This window comes from Cynocephalus volans, chromosome 3 (assembly GCF_027409185.1).
Source record: "Cynocephalus volans isolate mCynVol1 chromosome 3, mCynVol1.pri, whole genome shotgun sequence".
NCBI lineage: Eukaryota > Metazoa > Chordata > Mammalia > Dermoptera > Cynocephalidae > Cynocephalus > Cynocephalus volans.
In genome coordinates, this window is record NC_084462.1 from 64351602 (window position 1) to 64370606 (window position 19005).

Below are 19005 nucleotides of genomic sequence, written 5' to 3' on the forward strand. Positions count from 1 at the left end.
GGGTCCTGAACTTTTTCCACATGCCCAGAAGCACTGGAGAAGCAAGTCAGTGCCCCTTTTCCCACTTTTCTCTTATCTCCCACTGCTCTTTGAATCAGAGCAGGGAGATTCTGAGAGATGATTATGTACACTTGACTCTCTAGAAACATTGCAGGCTCACTGAGGAAATGGATAAAGGGTGGGAATGGGACCTAAAAGTACTCTGAAGTACGCTCACTCGACGCTGCACAAGCTGTGTGCTTTTCCATTTAATTCACAAAAACACCTCAGGAGGCAGTGCAATTATTCTCATTTTACAGACAAGAAAACTGAGATTGAAAAAGTTAAGTGAATTGCCTAAGATCACATGGGTACCTAGGTGGAAGAGTTGGGATCTGAACCGATGCTATCCAACTCTAATGTCTGTGTTCTTTCCATCACACTGGTACCATACTGCAAGCTTGGTGTATTATAGAGACTCAACAATATATGCTTCATTATGAAGATGAAGAAGTAAAAGTGTATTGAAAAGAATATAGCTATTACTGAAATGTGAGGTATTAATGATTTCAGATGTGCTCTATTTGTAGAAAAATCCTAAACAAACCAAAAAGTTATTATTTATGTTGCAAACAGACTTCTTTACATAGGAGCTGCTCTAGTATAAAATGACTGTATTTATAGTTATTTGGCTTCCTAATAATAATCACTACCACCACCACCTCTACATTTACTGAGAGCTAGGCACTATACTTAAATATATATCTTCTAACAATAACACCCTGAGTAAGGCTTCTTATTCCCATAAGAGCAATGACAACAGTAGCCAAAACTTAACTGGTGCTTATTATATGCCTGTTCTCAGCCACATTTCTCAAAAGTGTCACTACTGATATTCTGGGCCAGGTAATTCTTTGTTATGGAGGGCTGTCCACATAGCAGGATCATACCTGCATTTGTTGCCCCTACCCACAAGACGTTGGAACCACCAACTGCCTTTCCAGTTGTGACAACCAAAAATGTCTCTAGATATTGTCAAATGTGCCCGGAGGGGAATATCTTTTTCCCCTTTCTAAACCCTCTACATAAAGTCATTTAAGTCTTACAACAACCTACTAGGCAGGTAATTGTCTGTGTTTCACGAATAAAGAAATTATAATCCAGGAAGATTATGTCATTTGCCTCGGGTAACACAGCTAATAATTAGTCCAGCTGAGATTCAGGTCCTGCAGTTTAGCTCTAGAGTCTTTCCTTTAAACAGCTACATTATTCTGCCTCTCCATTTATAGGTGAGGAAACTGATAAGCAGAGCTCAAGTAACTTGTCCAAGCTAACACAGCTAATAAGTGGCAAAAGCAGGATTCAAACCCAGGTCTGAGTGACTTCAAAGCCTATATGATCTAAAATATTATGCCAATGGTTATCAAACTTTAATGTACCTAAGAATTACTTAGGGGCCTTCTTAAAGATGCACATTCTCAGCTTCCACCTCTAGGGACTGACTTAACAGCACTGGGGTATGGCCCAGGAATCTGTATGTACACACTCCAGGTGATTCTGATGCAGCTGGCCCCAGGACCACACTCAGAGAAACTATTTTTCACTGCCTCCCTCCTACAGAAAGAACAGGGCAATAAGTACAGAAGGAGCAAAGTATGAAAAGTGAGTAGGAAAATTTTAAGTAAAGGAACAACATTCCTCAGAAATGATATAAGCAGAAAAGGGAAAGTAAAATAATTTAAATAGTCACAGATGAGAAATTCATAATGGGCTATTAAAAGGGGGGGACACAATATTTTGGGGCTATTCCTAACCTCCTGAGTTTTACTCTTAGGATACAATTATATACACTCATAAAATGTTAGAAAATGAAGATTTGGCCTAGTATGACATTTACGATTCTTCTCAGAAGCCTGGCTGAGTGAAGACCACTCTGAAAGTAATAAACGGCATCTGCAACACCAGCAGTAAGTCAAGACTTCTAACATGTAGCAATGTCTTGATTACTTTATCCACAGAGCACAGAGGTAAGCACAAAGGGCAAGCCCTTGTGACTGAAAAAGCTGCTACAATATGAGAAACCACAGTGCCCGTACCTTCTACCCAACCTGCCAGAGGACTCTTCCCGATATGCCTCTTTTGTTCTGCTGCTCCTCTGTTCCACATCATCCATAGGTCCTCATGGCCATCAAGACTCTACCTGCAGATCTACAAGGCCCTTCACAATGAGATGACATTTGTTTCCATCCTTATTTCGAACTTTCTGTGACACAATCCTTCAGCTCCAGACAAGTCCATCTATTCCAAACACAGCCAGTCTTCAACGACTGTTCAAATCCTATATTACTCACAATGTCTTATTGTCCATAGGGGTTCTGCCTTCTCAGAACACCCATGGCAGGGGACAGAGCATTACAGCAAGCACTCAGTAAGTGGGTGTTGAATAAATCAGATCAGGTGGCATTTGGGCAGCAAGGTGCTAGAGAATGTCACCAAGGTCTGTATCCACACTCCTCCCAGCAGAATTTCTGCCTGTACCACCATGGAGAACGGGATTGGGACAGGTTCCAACATGGGACTGGAGAGTTCTCTCCCCACTAGGAAGTCAGAGGAATAGGACATCTTCCCAGATGCAGAGACGGAGCTTGAGTCATGCACCAGTAGCACAGAAAAGCCAACTGGCTAATTCCTGAGGCTATTTCATTCCATGAAAATTAGGGCTGGAGGTGGGGGTGGGAGCTGATCAGTGTGCCATAGCTATCACCACTTTGTTCTTTTTAGGCAAGCCTTTCTTTTTGCTATTAACAAATCATCATTATAGAGGTACTATATAAATTGCTTTTCCTGGAATTAAACCTTTATAATATCACCTGATGACTCTAATCAATACTCTATTGCAGTTACATTAAATAATCACTGACAGAAACTGTGGCCTAGAGGTCTGAAGGTAGGCCTAGAAATTAGAAACTCAAATTTAATTTCAGGTCTGCCACCAATGCTACTCTGTCCATGTCTCCCATTATTCATCTGTAAAATGGGTATAGTGACATTTATAGAAGTATGCATTAATTAGGACATTCACAAAGTGCTTTTAAGAGAGTAAATAACTATACCAATGTTGACTACTTTAAGACTACTTGACAAGTCATTGAATCAGTACACATCACTGTAGCCCTTACTGGTCACAGACATGCCTTCCTGCATCAGGCTGACTTTAAAAGGCATGGTAGACACCAATAGTCTCAACAATCACCACCAGTAGTGCAACAAATATCACTTAGGAGGCCTAACAGTCTCTAAACTCAGAGTCTGGCTCTGCTGCCTACTTTGCAGAGTGGTCTGGGAATGTCAATGATCGTTTGTGTCTCTCAATTTCCTGTAAAATAGGAAGGATGCACTGTCAGAGCTGTTGGGACAGCTGAGATAATGCAAATGAAAGTGTTGTAAGAATTATGTAATTAAGTACTGATATTTAACTTCAGATTCACTACAGGAATAAGGAAACAGAACTGATCAAAGTGGGGAATTCTCAGTGTAATTCTTCATTTTGGAACATTTTCATGAGACTCCAAGCAAGTCACTTTACTTCTCTGGAGTTATATCACCTCTCAAAAGGAAAAGAAACATAAAGCTGTCTGATGACCACCCCCATCATGGTGCATATAAACATAACTATTTGGCATCATTCTGTGATTAGGATGAAGTAAGAAATTCAACAATTTTCTCTAAAACAGAATTACTTAAACATTCAACAGTAAGAACTTCATGAACTCATCTAAACTGTAGGACAATATTGTCAGCAAATGTAGATGTGACCTTTATAAACGCTGATAGTCCAGAAGTTTCTTCAGAGCAAAGGAACATGTCATCAGGAGAGCAAGCAGCTACTTTCAGCTCCTCTCTCTAATTATTTTTTCTTTATGAGAAGTAGGAATTTGATCTTCAGAGGCCAATTTGGTCCTAAGCATGAAAAAGATGACTTTGATAGGATTCTCTTAGTAAAAAGCAGAGATGATACAAGTTAAAATATAACTGGAGCATAAGCATTAAAACAATTCAAGCTTCTAACTGAATTTTCCAGAGAAGAGGATGTCACGTTACCATAGTCTAAGAAGTGTTTGAATTTTCTTTTTCCAAATGTGTATGCACACAAGTATATTAAGAGTCCCAGACTCTGGTTACTTTAGAGAATACCAGACCTTTCTAATGTTTGGCTATAGGCCATTAGCATGCTTGACACAACCAGAGACAAGTCTGCTATTATAGCTTAGTCCAGGGGTCAGCAAACTTTTTCTATGAAGGGCCAGATAGTAAACATTTTAGCCGTTGTGGACCATATGGTTGCTATTGCAACTACTTAACTCTGTGTCATAGCATAAAAACAGCCATAGACAACATGTAAAAGATGAGTAAGGCCATTTTCCAATACAACTTTATTTACAACAACAGGTGACAGGTTGGATTTGGCCCACAGGCCATAGTCTGTCAACTCCTGGTCTATACCTTTGAATCCTAGTGAATTAGAGGACTCCTAGAATTGACCCCTGGATTATTAAGAAATACTGTTTGGGTCTAACGTCTCTCAGAAAATCAAAAAGGTCTTGGAATGGTAAAGGAAGGTTTATACAGATGAATAGCCTTCCTAACAGAGCAAAGGTATGCCAAATCCAATATGCCTGTCCAGACCAGAAATTGGCTGTGGTTTGGACAGGACCCCAGTTGTACTATATATACAGCTTTGTTCTGGGAGTCCTAAAGAAACCGGACTTACATGGTATCCCAGAATACATGTTGGGGGTCTTTGCTAATAGGAGCATAATGTTCAGGGGTGGCATAGTTAGAAAGGTCAGCTAAAGATCACGAGGCCATGCAGGCAGCAAATGATATCCTTAACTTTGGCTGGAATGTTATAATTATTTTTGTAATCACTAGATTAGATTTTTCTCAGTAGAAAAAAAATTTTTGACCTAAATTTTGAAGAACATGTATGTGATTATGAAAAAATTATTTACGTGAGGATGGGACTAAGTGCTTACACTGAGAAATCTGTGTTTGGTGGTATTCTTACATTGAGATATAATCTGGACACAGAACTTATGTCTGAAAACTAAATAACATGCAAATAGATATATTTTTGTCCACAACCAAGAGTTTACCACCACAGTTTATTGAAAGGACTACTGAAAGAGTGTACATCAGGAAAAATGAAATCGAACCCAGAAGGGAGAATTGAAATGAAGAAGGAATAGTAAAAAAAAAGTTATAAACATGTGGATAAATCTAAAACAAAAAAGCATGATGTGATGGGTAATGTCAGGGTTTGGGGATTTCTCTAGGTTGGGAGGTCAGTGAAGAATTTTCTGAGAAGGTGGCATTTAAATTGAGAGCCTACCATACAAAGATCTGAAGGAAGCATTCCAAACAGAGAGAATAGCTAATAAAAAGGGCCTTAAAAACTATGTTTGCATGTCTGCGTACCAGAAAGAAAGCTAGTATTTTGAAAAGTTCATGAGCAAAGGGGTGAGTAGTAGGAGATAGGTTAAACAGATAGGCAGAGGTCATATTATGTATGAACTTCCTTCACCGTGGTGAAACAATGGGATTTGCACTTAAAAAATAATACTTGGCTGTATTGTATTCTAAAGAGACTAGATTACAAGGGGCAAGAGATTATTAGGTCGAGAGATCAACTAGGAAAATACCTTAGTAAATCAGGTGAGAGATGAGAGATGATGGTAGCTTGGACCAGTGTGGTAGAAGCAGAGATGAAGAGAAATAGATAGATGGAATATATTTTGGAGGTTGAATCAATAGGTCATGCTATTTTGTATGTGGGGGTAAGGGAAAGAGAAGAATTAAGGATGACGCTTAGTTCTCTGCCTTGAGCAACTGGATGGATGGTAGGCCACTTAACAAAAAGAGACTTGGGATGGAACAGATACGTAGGGAAAAATCAAAAATTCTGCTTTGTACATGTTTCACTTGAAATTTTCATCTGAAGTGGAGATATGAAGGGAAAGCTGCACATAAGTCAGGGGGAGAGGTAAGGTATGGAGATAGAAATTTGGGAGTCATCAGAATATATACAGTATTTAAAGTTTTCATTCCAGATGATGTTTAGCCAGGGGTTAGCCACCATGCTTTGAAGAACCCTTTTTGGTATATGATTACGAAGAAAAATTTTAAGAAGTTTACCTTTTAGAGATACGTGCTGAAATATTTACAAATGAAATGATGTCTGGAATTGGCTTCAAAATAATGGAGGAAGTGGCTAGGGGTATAAACAATATTGGCCATAAATTGATAATTGTTGAAGTGTGGTTTTGTGGTAAATGTTGGTTTATTATACTAATCTATCTACTTTTGTATATGTTTAAAATTTTCTATCATAAAAAGTTTAAAATAGGGTAATGTAGGACTGGGCAAATACTTTATGAATAAGACCCCAGAAGCACAAGCAGCAAAAGAAAAAATAAACAAATGGGATTATAGCAAACTAAAAAGCTTCTGCACAGCCAAGGAAACAATCAACAGAGTGAAAAGACAACCTACAGAATAGGAGAAAATATTTGCAAACTCTACATCCAGCAAGGGATTAATATACAGAATACACAAGGAACTAAAACAACTACACAGTAAAAAAGCAAATAACCCAATTAAAAAATGGGCAAAGGAGTTGAATAGACATTTCTTGAAGGAAGATATACAAATAAGACCAAACAGGTACTTGAAAAAATGCTCAGCATAACTAATCATCAGGTAAATGCAAATTAAAACCACACTGAGATATCACCTCACCCCAGTTAGACTGGCTATAATGAAAAAGACTGAGAATAACAAATTCTGATGAGGACGCAGAGAAAGGGGAACTCTCCTACACTGTAGGATTATAAATTAGTACAGCTACTATTGGAAACAGTATGAGGGTTCATCAAACAACTGCAGATAGATCTACTATATGGTCTAGCAGTCCCAGTACTGGGTATATATCCAAAGGAATGGAAATCATCTTGCCGAAGGGATACACACACTCCCGTGTTCATTGCAATTCTATTTACAATAGCCAAGATATGGAACCAGCCTAAATGTCCATCGACAGACGACTGGATAAAGAAAGTGTGGTATATATACACTATGGAATACTACTCAGCCATAAAAAAGAATGAAATTCTGCCATTTGCAGCAACATGGATGAGCTTGGAGAAAATTATGTTAAGCGAAATAAGCCAGGCACACAGGGAAAAATACCATATGTCCTCACTTGTAAGTGGAAGCTAAGAGAAAAAGAAGGAAGGGAAAAAAGACCACAATGGTGCTTTGGACTTGCAGATGGAGAGAACAAACCTAGATTTGCTGGGGTGGGGGTTGGGGAGGGGGCTTGGGGAGAGGTTGGGTGGGAGACATGGGGAATAACTGCAATCTGAGGTGGTGGGCATGCTGATAGTATTGATGTGATCATCACATCTTGGGCATAGGTACTGATGGTCAGCTGTGTGCCCCATGAATATGTATAATCAATAAAGAAAAATAAAAAATGAAGACTTATATAAATAGACACTGGTCAAGATGGCAGAATAGATGGTCCCCAGTGTCACTCTCTCCCACAAATCAACAAATTTACAACCATAAAAATGTAACAACTACAAAGTATATTTAGAAGTTAAAATAAAATAAATTAAAAATATAAAAAACTAAATAAAATAAAAAAAATAAAAATGTAACAACAGCCATGCTGGGGCTGCTGGAGCTCAGGCAAAGAGGAGGAGAGACCTACAGAGTTCCTGAAGGGGGAGAAGCCACGTTGAGAGAAAGGAAAAACTGCTCGGAGCATTTTGGACTGAGGCTGCTTTAAGTCTGGAACTGCTGAGCACATGGAGCAGGAGCTGGCAGAAGCTGCAGTGCCCTTCGGATGGAGTTGCTTGGAGGCGGCAGGGGAGAAGAAAGCCTTAGTGGCCCCCAGGACAGCAAGACCACTAATAGGGTTCCCACTGACCCAGGCAGGAGCGAGGAGCCAGAACAGCTGAAAAAGGGGAGCCATTCAGAGGCTGGTGAGTCACTGCAAGGGACTGGTGCAGGGCCCATCCCATGGGAAGTGTATGGAGCATAGGTGGTGGGGGAGATGGGAGCATAGGTGGTGGGGGAGATGGGAGCATAGTTGATGGGGGGATTTGGAGCATAGGTGATGGGAGAACGCTGGGACACAGCAAGGACAGCAAATCTGCCCCCCAACTAGAGCAGGACCACTTAGAGGAGACTGGTAGGGAATGGAGAATTGCGTGGGGTGCACTTTGATGAAAAGATTCAGGCCCAGATCAGAGTTTCTACACAACCCAGATGTCCTGGGTCTCTGGAGAGCCAGAAGTACCTATAAGGTCAACCATTAAACCCCAAGCTGCACAAAAACTCTTCCCTAGGGAAACAGCAGCAATTTGGCTCAACAACACAGCTCAAGTACTGGTTCCCACAGGAAGTTCCCCCATTTCAGAAGTAAGCAAAGGACAAAAATTAGTTCCGGTCCAGGCACACCACCAGCACCTCGGTGCCTACCAGGGAACCCAGGGTATGGAGCCAGGACCAGATGCCCTGCCCACATCCAGGCACACCGCCAGCACTTTGGGGCCCCATCTGGGGTCCCAGGGCATGGATCTGAGGACTGGACCCCTGCCCACATCCAGGCACATCACCAGAGCCTTGGGGCCCCTGCTCCAGCACCAAAGAGCATGCCAAAAACATCACCTCCATGTGGGTGGCCCACCACAGCCACCACAATAACCACGGCTTCCACGAAAGTGGGTAGACATCACAACCACCATGCAGATGGTCCGTCAGCCACTGGAGTGTGTTGACACAAGGAGAGTCACCAGCAGGGACCAAAGAAAAGAAGAGGATGTCTCTCTCCACAAAGCCCATTCCAGAGTGACAGAAGAAGCATCTGCTCTATGATAATATTGGGGGACCCGAACAAACCTTTCAGCATTGGACAGATCATTTAGGAAACAAATCAACAGAGTAACCATTACTCTTTCAGAAGGAGAGAAGAAATCTAGGGTTATCAGTGGTGGGAGGGGGGAAGGGAGGAGGATAGGGAGAGATTGGACAAGGGGCATAAAGAATAAGTATGATTTGTAACAATATCCATACTAGTAATATTGATCAACATGTCAACACTAAATGTGAAAAATATGTAAAATCAATTAAGAATCAATAAAAAAAAATGAAAATTTAAAAATAAATTAAAAAAAGAAAAAAGTTTAAAATAAAAATGAAAATAAATAAAAGGATCCATTTTAGGACAATCTCCATTAAAAGGTAATCCTGTAGTACTGATTTCAAGGTCAACACAATAAACAAGCCATTCAGAAGGAAAGAAAGCCAGAATATCTGGGGGTTCACGAGCAAGAAGGTAAGATTAAACAGGTAGGCTGATATCACATATTTAGGGCCTTCTTCCGTGTAGGGATAAGATCGGATTGACATTTAAGAAAAAGCACATGGCTGTTCTCAGAATAAATTACAGGGGCAAGTTATTAAGCAAGGATGATCTTAAGTTTTGGTTCCCTAAACATAATTTTGTAAAGAAGTCAACACCTATCGCTAGATATTGTGCTAGATGCTTTTCAGATATTATCTATTTAGTCCTCAAAATATTTCTATAAGATAGGTGTTGTTATTTTTATTATACAGGTAGGGAAACTTTAGCTCAGAAAGGTTAAGTCAAAAGTCACAACTACTCAGTGGTAAAGTCAGAATTCAAATCTTTGACTCCAGTACTAGCATTTTTCTCACTATGCAATATTATTCCCCATGATATGACACCAAAGTGTTGCTGAGATGGTTGGCAGGTACTTATCATTCTAAAAATGATAGCTGGGAAATTACCAACTGGTCACAGATCAGAACAATCACTAAATAAATTTATCTTGATCTAAACTAGTCAGACAGAAATAATACCTACGAATACATTCCTGAACCAAAATTTGACCCATTGGTATCCCACCTTCCAGTCCATTGTTCATACTACTGCCAGAAAAGATTTTATTTTTTTAAAAAAAATCATGCTACTTTCCTACTTAAAAACCTTTTCTTCTACAAAATCTACACGATAGGCTGGCTGGTTACATCAGTTGGTTAGACCATGGTGCTGATAACACCAAGGTCCAGGGTTTGATCCTTGTGGTCAGCCCCAAAAATAAATAAGAAAAAGACAAAAACCAAAAAAGAAAAATGGGCAAAGGATATTAATAAAAAAAAAAATCTACAAGATAAAGGACAAAGATTCTCAGCAATTCTCAAACAGTTTGGTCTCAGGATTGCTTTACACTCGTAAACTGATAACCACAAGGGTTCTTGTTCTTGGTTGTTTGAGTTCTATCTATTGACATATACATAAAAGTTAAAACTGAAAACATTTTAAAATGGTTATTAATTCATTAGAAAATAAACACTTTAAATATTAACCTAAATAATATTTTTTCAAATCTCTTTAATATCTAGCTTAATAGAAGACAGCCAAATTCTCATATTTGCTTCTGCATTCAATCTACTGTGATATGTCACTTTGATTAAAGAATACATAAAAAATCTGGTCTCATCCAGATTTATAGGTGGGAATGGGAAGAATATTTTAACAACATTTTAGATAAATGTGGATATTCTTCTTTGGTACTATACCAGAGCTTGATAAGTCGTAGTTTCTTGATGGTTAGTTGCAATGTGGAATCTGAAACCATATCAATGAATTTTTTTGTACTCCATTACATTAAAATCCATCAATCTATCCTGCAGTTTGTTTTTTTTTAATTTTAACTTATTTATTTTTTGTATAGCATTATATTGTATTAGGTTTCTTATTGAAACATATTGATTATACATATCTGAGGGTACAGAGTTGAATATCAATACATGTATACAATGCGTAATGACCAAATCAAGGTAATTAGCATATTCTTCAATACAAAACTTAATCATTTCTTTGTGATGAGGACATTCGACCTCTCTTTTAGCCAGTTGATAACACGCAGTAAACTATTATTAATTATAGATGTTTAGCTCAACTGTACACCCATAGAACTTATTTTTCCTATCTAGCTGTTACTTGCCCATTAACCAACCTCTTACTATTCTCCCTCTCCCTCCCCCTTTCCCACCTCTTGTAACCACAGGTCTGCTCTCTACTTTGAAAATTCAATTCTCTTTCTTTCTCTCTCTCTCTCTCCCTCCCTCCCTCCTTCCTTCCTTCCTCTTTCTTTTTTAGCTCCCACTTACGAGTGAGAGAACACAGAGCATTTTTCTTCCTGTGCCTGGCTTATTTCGCTTAACATAATTTTCTCAAAATGAATTAAAGACCTGAAACTATCTTGCCATTTGAATGGATCTTTTACTTATGCATAATTTTGTAATATCATGCATTGAGTCATTTGGAAATTACTGGTTTACTGAGTTATGCAGATCCTCTAACTGTTGACACATTTCATTATATAATATGGAAAAAAAAAAAAAAAAAACCAACTTTTGCTAATTCCGCTACCAACCTCATCAGAAAAATGTTAAGTATTAGGAAGCTGTCAAGGTCACGTGGCAGATACAAGTTTTAAAAAATTCTTATTTTTTGCTTGCAAGTTTGAATTTTATCACTGACAATAAACACAGTCAGTTGTTTTCCTTGAAGCAATAGGCTCATTACATTCATTCTTAAGAAAATATCTGCCAAACACTCAAATTTGGATAACCACAGTTGGTCTGTCAGTTGTTTTTTCTAGGTGGTTCATGAAAGGGGGGCAGTTCAGCCTCGCAACTCAAACTTTGTAACTCAAATTATTTCACAAGTGTTTTTCCTTGAGACAACAACCATCATACTTTGGTATGCAGCAGAAGTACTCTATGTACTTCTGATTTCATCACACAGAATTTTTTAAAAGACGGGTACTTGAGGATAGAGATTTAATAAAATTTACTACTTCGTCATGAACATTCTTATATGAAACTGGCTCTTGTACAATATGGTGCCATGGCTTTAATTTATGCCAAAATGCAAGCAGTTTTTACCACCTATTGTTTTTGCACCATCAGTGCAAATGTCAATATAGTGAAAAAGATAAATGTCTTAGTATTATTATGAAAATAGTGACCTCTGCATGGTCACAATTTGACTTTATATGGACCATACTTTAGGAATCACTGGACTATTTTTTTTTATTTGTCTTATTTTTAATTGACAATTATATATATTTATAGGGTACAAAATAATGTTTTGATGTATGTATACTGTACACTGTAGAAAGATTAAGCTAATTAACATATCCATCACCTCACCTACTTATTTTTCGTGCGGTGAGAATGTTTAAAATCTACTCTTTCAGCAATTTAAAAATATGTAATACATTATTAACTATAGTCACCATGCTGTGCAATAGATCACTAAAACTTAATTCTTTCTAAGACTTTGTACCCTTTGACCAACATCTCCCTTTCCCCATTCCTATGGTAACTGCCATTCTACCCTCTCCTATGAGTTCAACTTTACAGATCTACTGCACGATTCACTATCCTTTTCCAGCCACATATCCTACTTTGGTTTGCCATCATCCTCATCTGTGTGACTCTGCATATGCTGTTCCTTTCGCCTGCACTGTCTTTCCCAACCAGCTGATAAAATCCTATTTGTCTTTTAAGATCTGGTTTGGATTTCATTTCTGATAAGTCTGTTTTAATCTGATTAATCACTTTGTCTTTTGTGGTTCTGTATCACTCTGCACATTGTTTTAGTATTTATCACATTGAGGGCAGAGGGGCTACTAACAGTTTTAAAGCATCAAATATGTGTCAGACCCCATGCTAAGCCTTTTATATTTTTTCTCATATAAAATTTTCAAATTAATCTTTGTGTTAGGTATCATAATAGCCTTGTACACTGAAGGACAGACAGACAGACAGAGCTGAAGTCAAACCCAAGCCCATTACTTCAACAATGTCATAATCTTCCCCCTATTTGTTCCAGGGACGAATGGCACATGCACAGTTAAGATACTCAATTTATGTCTCCTGAACAGATACATAAATGAACTTAGTAACAATCTAATGCCACAATGAAAGCCTCTACAGAATCCCTCATCTTCAGAGCCTGGTTTCTGGCCTTCAGCACAGTATTTTTTCATTCTTCATTCCTTACACACGGTTTAGATTTGAAATCTCCATTTACTTAAAGAAAAGCTATATTTTCATATCTTTCAGCAGTGTGTTCCCAGCCATGGGATGGTAATTTAATGATCACACTGCCATCAAGCCAGAAACATAAATGTTGACATTTGATAGTAATGTTTTTCCCCTCAAAGTTGCTTCAAATAAATACCAATGGTGTATCTGAGTAAATGAGATAATTATTAAAAAAGCAAATGGTATATATTTTTCAATATGTATATTCATGTTATAAGCTTTTCAAAAAGTTTTTAAAAAGCTATTGAATACATTTTTCTACTTAGTCTGGGACATTATGAAATGTGAAAATTCTAATGTGCCTCTAGGAAGAGCTTAATCTCTCAATCACTGCTTTACTTAGACAATAGCATGTGTTTTTAGAATGGTGGTGAGACCAGTGGTTCTAAAGTGTGGCTCAAGGACCAGCAGCACCAGTATCACCTGAGAACTTGTTAGAAGCGCCAATTATTAGGACCCACTCCAGATCTACTGTATCAGAAGCTCTGGAGGTGGGGCCCAGCAGTCAGTGTTTTAACAGCCCTCCAGATAGTCACTGTGAAACATGGTCAAATTTGAGAACCAACAGGGCAAATTAACTGTCACTGAACTCATGGATGTTGCCTATAAAAAAACTGATAAATTTTGGAAGATATGACTGGTCCACATATAACCAAATCTGTGAAAATATAAGTTGTATAAAGTCTGCCATGCCCAAGGCCTGAGTTGCCCTCAAGCCCATCTACAGTGGTGTGCAGCCAAAGCAAAGAGTCTCATTTCACAGAAGATAGGCCGGATCACTGATTTTCTCTGCGTTCCAGGGTGTGGATAAATATACCACAGCTATATTTAATTAGGAGTAAAGCTATTTATTGATCTGCAAGAACTATATGCCATTCACTTCTAGGTAATTCTAACCATGTGCTATTTAGATGGCCTCTTTTCTAAATAAAACAGTAACCTGCAATACATGTGTTTTATTACTACTGCAGTACAATATTCTATCATTGAGTACATTATCACAGAATACAACATTCAATGACCAACGACAAGACTATTCTTTCCAGGAACATATTACCACTAATCTAGTGGCTTTGTTATTACATGGATTTAAGAAAAACAGGGAATTGCCAGCATTTTGACAACTATTTGGAAGTATGTAAAAACCTCATTTTACTAAAAATATATATATAGTATATAAAACTTCTTAGCATTTTGCTAGGAAAAGTGAAGGCATTAAGTGTTCACAACATTTTTATTTATACTTTTCTAATGAAAAACTGGTGAGAGAATCTGCCCCATGAGTCCGTTTGCAGTCTTTGCCAGAGAGGAAGCCAGGCCAGATAGAGAAAGTTTACTGTAAGTAAGGAGGGAGTAGGACTCAGAATCAGATGAATGGTGTACTCACGGCATATTCTTGTTTAAGAACATAAAAGGACAGGGAAATCATAAACTTGGGATAAAAGTTCCTTGTTTTTATTGGCAGTTAAGTAATTTTGTTTACAATTCAAATAAGAAAGAAAAACTCAGCCTTTCTAAACATAAATTTTTATGTGAATGATTACAAGTGAAAATATAACAGTTTTGTTTGATCTTATGTTTCTTAACACTGCAACATTATAGGAAAAATATAAGCTTTAAAGCGAGACAGATCAGGGTCTGAATTCTCGCTCTGACAAGTAATAGCTTTATGACTCTGGCCAATTCTTTTCCAGTTTCCTCATCTGAAGAATATACAGCCAATTTACAGGGCTTTAAAGGTATTTGAGAAAAATATTTGGGATGTGGCTTACACAGAGTAGGTGATCAGTGAGTAGTTATTAAGGTATTAAAGGAAACTAATGCCTAGAGAGCTGATGAGGGTACACAATCAGCCTAGCTGAACTGAGGATTATACCATGGGGTCTCAGTCTGGTTAACCAACTTCTCCTACTTCACCTATATGTTAAATAACAATAAACTACTTTCTCCCACCCCCGCTTTTTCCACAATACTTGGAATGAGAACAGAAAAAGACAGTAATAAAAAACCAAATATTTCCTTAAAATAAAGTAATATATATGGGGATAACACCTGGTAAAAGACAAAAAAGAATTGCTTGAAGAGTTTTATTTCATTTACAGTAAGGATAAGAACAGAACCACCATTTACTCATTTGATCCAGTTTCTCCCTCACAGTCTCATAGCATTTCAAAAAAACGTATTTACTGCCATTAAGGCGTTAGGGATTTGGTTTTCTATGTGAAAGCCCCTTTGCATTCACGAGAATACAGTAGCCTACTCTAGCTGAAGATCCAGGGCTGTAAACATTGTTCAGTGCAATAAGATCACTTTAATAATATTTTAATCTTGGAGTGCAGTTACAAAAATAGATGTTGGCCACACAGTGCTAATTACAAACAGAAATGGCTCCTATGCAATCTTAAAAGATATAAAAAACTTAGCACCTGAAAATGTGTTTTAAAAAATTCCCATATTCTGCTAGTCTATTTTACATACCTGAGAATTTTCTTAGGAATCTGTGATGGAGAAGAGTGACTCCTCTTCTTCTTCTCTGAGTCCTGGAGTAATGCATCCATTCTACCCTTCTCTGTGACTGCTGCCTGGTCTGCCCCAGCCTTGCTCTGATCCACACTGAGCTGCCCTTGGGCAGGGTCACATCTGTACATGAAGACAATAGCTGGCTTCTCACTGGACTCTCCTTTTGCCTCTGTGAACCAGTGATGGTGCTGAACTGGAGGAGGGGGCAGCATGTGGATGACTGTACCATCCAGGCCCACCAGTTTCCCTTTCTCTCGCTCTTTCTCTTTGTCATCCTCCTCATCTGTTTTCCGACGGCGGAAGAAGCTTTTAAATGATATCCAGCGTTTAGGTTTTGCATCAGCTGCCCGTCTGCTGCCTTCAGAGTGTAAAACTGATTCAGCTTCTGTTGATCTGGAAGGGCTGGTTGGCTTGGTCCAATTGGTGAAATGCCTCTGCAAAAGGTTACTTGCATGATAAGGGGAGGAAGTAGAGCGTGGCGGGGGAAAGGGAGGTGGTGACTCACTTTGGGGGTTAGTCACTAATTTGGAGGGAGAGGAGGTGACTGGCTTTGCAAATGGATCTTTTTGTACTTTGGTGGTAGGACTTTCTGTGGTCTGAGGTGCTTCAGCCTCACCACTAGGCTGAGATGTAAAGAGAGATTTGGGCCGGACTGTTGTACTCTTAGCAGCATCGGCATCTGGAGGAATAGCATAAAGTTCTTCCACACTGCAAGCTTTAGGGCCAGACTGAGGTGTTTCTGGAGGAGACTGTGGAGGTTGAATAGAAGCCACAATCTGAGAAAGCACTGTGCTTGCTTTCTCCCTGGTGCTGCTGCCGCTGCCACCACTGCTGCTGCCCAGCGTCTGAGGCTCCTGAATGCCTTCGGTTTTGGCCACAGGCTCTCGCGTGGTTCTCTGGATCTTTGCTGGGGAGCTGTGGCTGGAACTATAGCTTCTCTGTGGTGACAACTGACCCCTGCTGAGACAGTTGTTAAACTCTTGAACCTTCTGAGCCACTGAACCCCTTTTACGCTCTGTGCTGTTTGAAAACCCTTTAGCTTGGGGACATTCAGTGGGTTTGCCAGTGGTGTTATCAGACACTTTGTTTTCAGTTTCTATTTCTTCATAAGTGTGGCTTATGATACTTGTGGTTTTTTCTTTCATTGAGAGTTCTCCACTTGTTCCCAGAAAACTTTTGTAGATGGCTAGATTGTCATATGCATTTGGGTTGATAACAATGGGAACTTTGATAGCATTTTTAGAACTCCGAGCATAAGTTGGTTCATCGTGAATGATAATTGGAAAAGGAGGCATACCAGCATTGTTGTAACTATTAAATTTTATTTCAGACAGATTAGGTGACTTAACTGGGATGGTTTTGGAGGAAATGTTTGTAGCTGTGGGTGAAGTAGGTGCTGACTTGTGACAATTTTTCCTTGGAGGGACATTTGGTCCAGTTCCACCAGTAATTAATTCTACTTTAGGTATCTTTTGTCGTGGACTGGTGCTGGAAGTCCATACTTCCTGGTATCGGATTGCACTAGATTTTTGGAAATGGGTACTTACTTGTCCTGGTGTCAATGCAGGTGATGTCACTGGAGAGTTTGGAGTAGAAGATGAGCTTTTTGTCTTGGAGTTGTTAACAGGTCCCTCAAGGTGCTCACTGGCCATGGCTGCTGACACATCCACGACAGTATATGGCTTACACAGTGGCTGTTCCAGATTCACAACCCGGTAGGGCTTTGCTTGCTCTTCTACAGGGACAAGGTTTATGGTTACTGCTTGCCCAGCAATATCTGTAGAAGCTTTACTTTCTTGATTCTCAGTTTGTACAGCAATCTTGCCATCCTTCTCTTCTAATCGAAGAGCAAGGACTGCTTTGTGTGTCTCTGGAACTTTTACTGTGCTTTTGGAAGTTTGTGATATGTTCTTCTCCTGATTATTACCAGAGAGACTTTCATAATTGGGCTCAATTTCCTTCATGTCCTTAGAATCTCCCAGGTTACCAGGAGATGTCACCCCATTATAAATCTTCTGGGATACACTACTGGCTGTCTCAGAACGTGATTCTTCTGTTAAAGAAGAATCTGGTGATGTGGAGTCAGATGACACCATGCTCTGAATGCTTCCTTGTCCACAGGAAACCACAGAATTTTCCTCATAACCATTCAGGATTTCATCATAGCTGTCATCATAGTCTACAGCACAGATTCTCTGCAGAGATTTATTTCGCAGGGGGACAGTATTCCATTTTTTGTCCACAAAGAATCGAACAGGAGACAAAGTGTTTGCCCTAAAGTTGGCAAAGCGAGGTTGCCCTCTCATGCGAATCTCCATGGCCAACAGCTCTTCATCACTCTCATCCCAGCTCTCATGTTCCTCCTCCATGTTACTGAAAAGTAAATCTTCCTCACTCTCCTCACCACTAGAAAACTCTGGGTAACAGAACCGACCTCCTTCATTACTGATCACTTCTGTGCTCCCACTCAGAATTACATGCTTGGCCTGAGTATCCTTTATCCCACCTATCATGCAACTTGGTGGAAGCTTCCTTTCCAACGATCGTTTATAGCAATTATTAATTCTTCCTAAGAATGTTTCTCTGGAGTTAGTTTCATTTCCTCGTATCTGAGGGGTGGTATCCAAGCCTGCTATCTCTTTTAACACTTCAGTTAGCCCGTTATTGTTTGATATCTTCTTTGCACTATCATTATTACCATAAGACTTAGAAACATGGCTAAATCCTTCAATATCACCTTCATTATTATTGTTAAGTGGTTTCTGAGTCAAGGCAGTCCTGTTTCGGTTCCATCCTACAATGACAGGTTTGTTCTCACAGTGTTCTTGGATGCTAAGCTCACCACATACACTTTGCCCATCTGCTACCATCATAGTGGGCTTCACAGCTATAGTGGGTTTTTTTGCCACAGGAGGCCGGAAATTTCCGGTGTTCCTGATGCGGTGGTTGTTACTGTGATTGGCATTAGTTTTCACATTGCCATGGGAGATGGGTGTCTTATCAGGGTCTGGGGGGAGCTGGTGCAAGCTTTTCGGTTTAAAGCAATTCTTGCATTCACCAGGTTTCCAAACGTGTTCAGTAAAGGTATTACAAGCAGACATTTTTAAAACTAGAACTTCACAGACAATGTTTTTCTTTCAGTGCATGGCAAAACTTTCATCTGTTAGTTTTCACCTCCCGTATGTGTTACAGCAGTTCTTCTAAGTATACAATCAATCTGTGGGGAGAGAAGAAGAAAAAATCTGAATGGAAAAGGCACTATAAGGCTTACCACCGAGTGACTCGAAAAACTGG

The 19005-nt window shown here is 39.2% G+C and overlaps 1 protein-coding gene across 5 annotated transcripts in view; it reads right to left on the minus strand.

Annotated features, from left to right (window-relative positions):
* The window catches only part of PEAK1 (pseudopodium enriched atypical kinase 1), a 303272-nt gene that overhangs the window by 43824 nt on the left and 240443 nt on the right, over positions 1–19005 (minus strand). For all 5 annotated transcript variants that reach the window (XM_063089094.1, XM_063089092.1, XM_063089095.1 and 2 more), the window contains one exon: positions 15670–18928. In XM_063089094.1, the coding sequence (XP_062945164.1) occupies positions 15670–18812 (3143 nt within the window). In that variant the 5' untranslated portion in view covers positions 18813–18928. The remainder of the gene's footprint in view (positions 1–15669; positions 18929–19005) is intronic.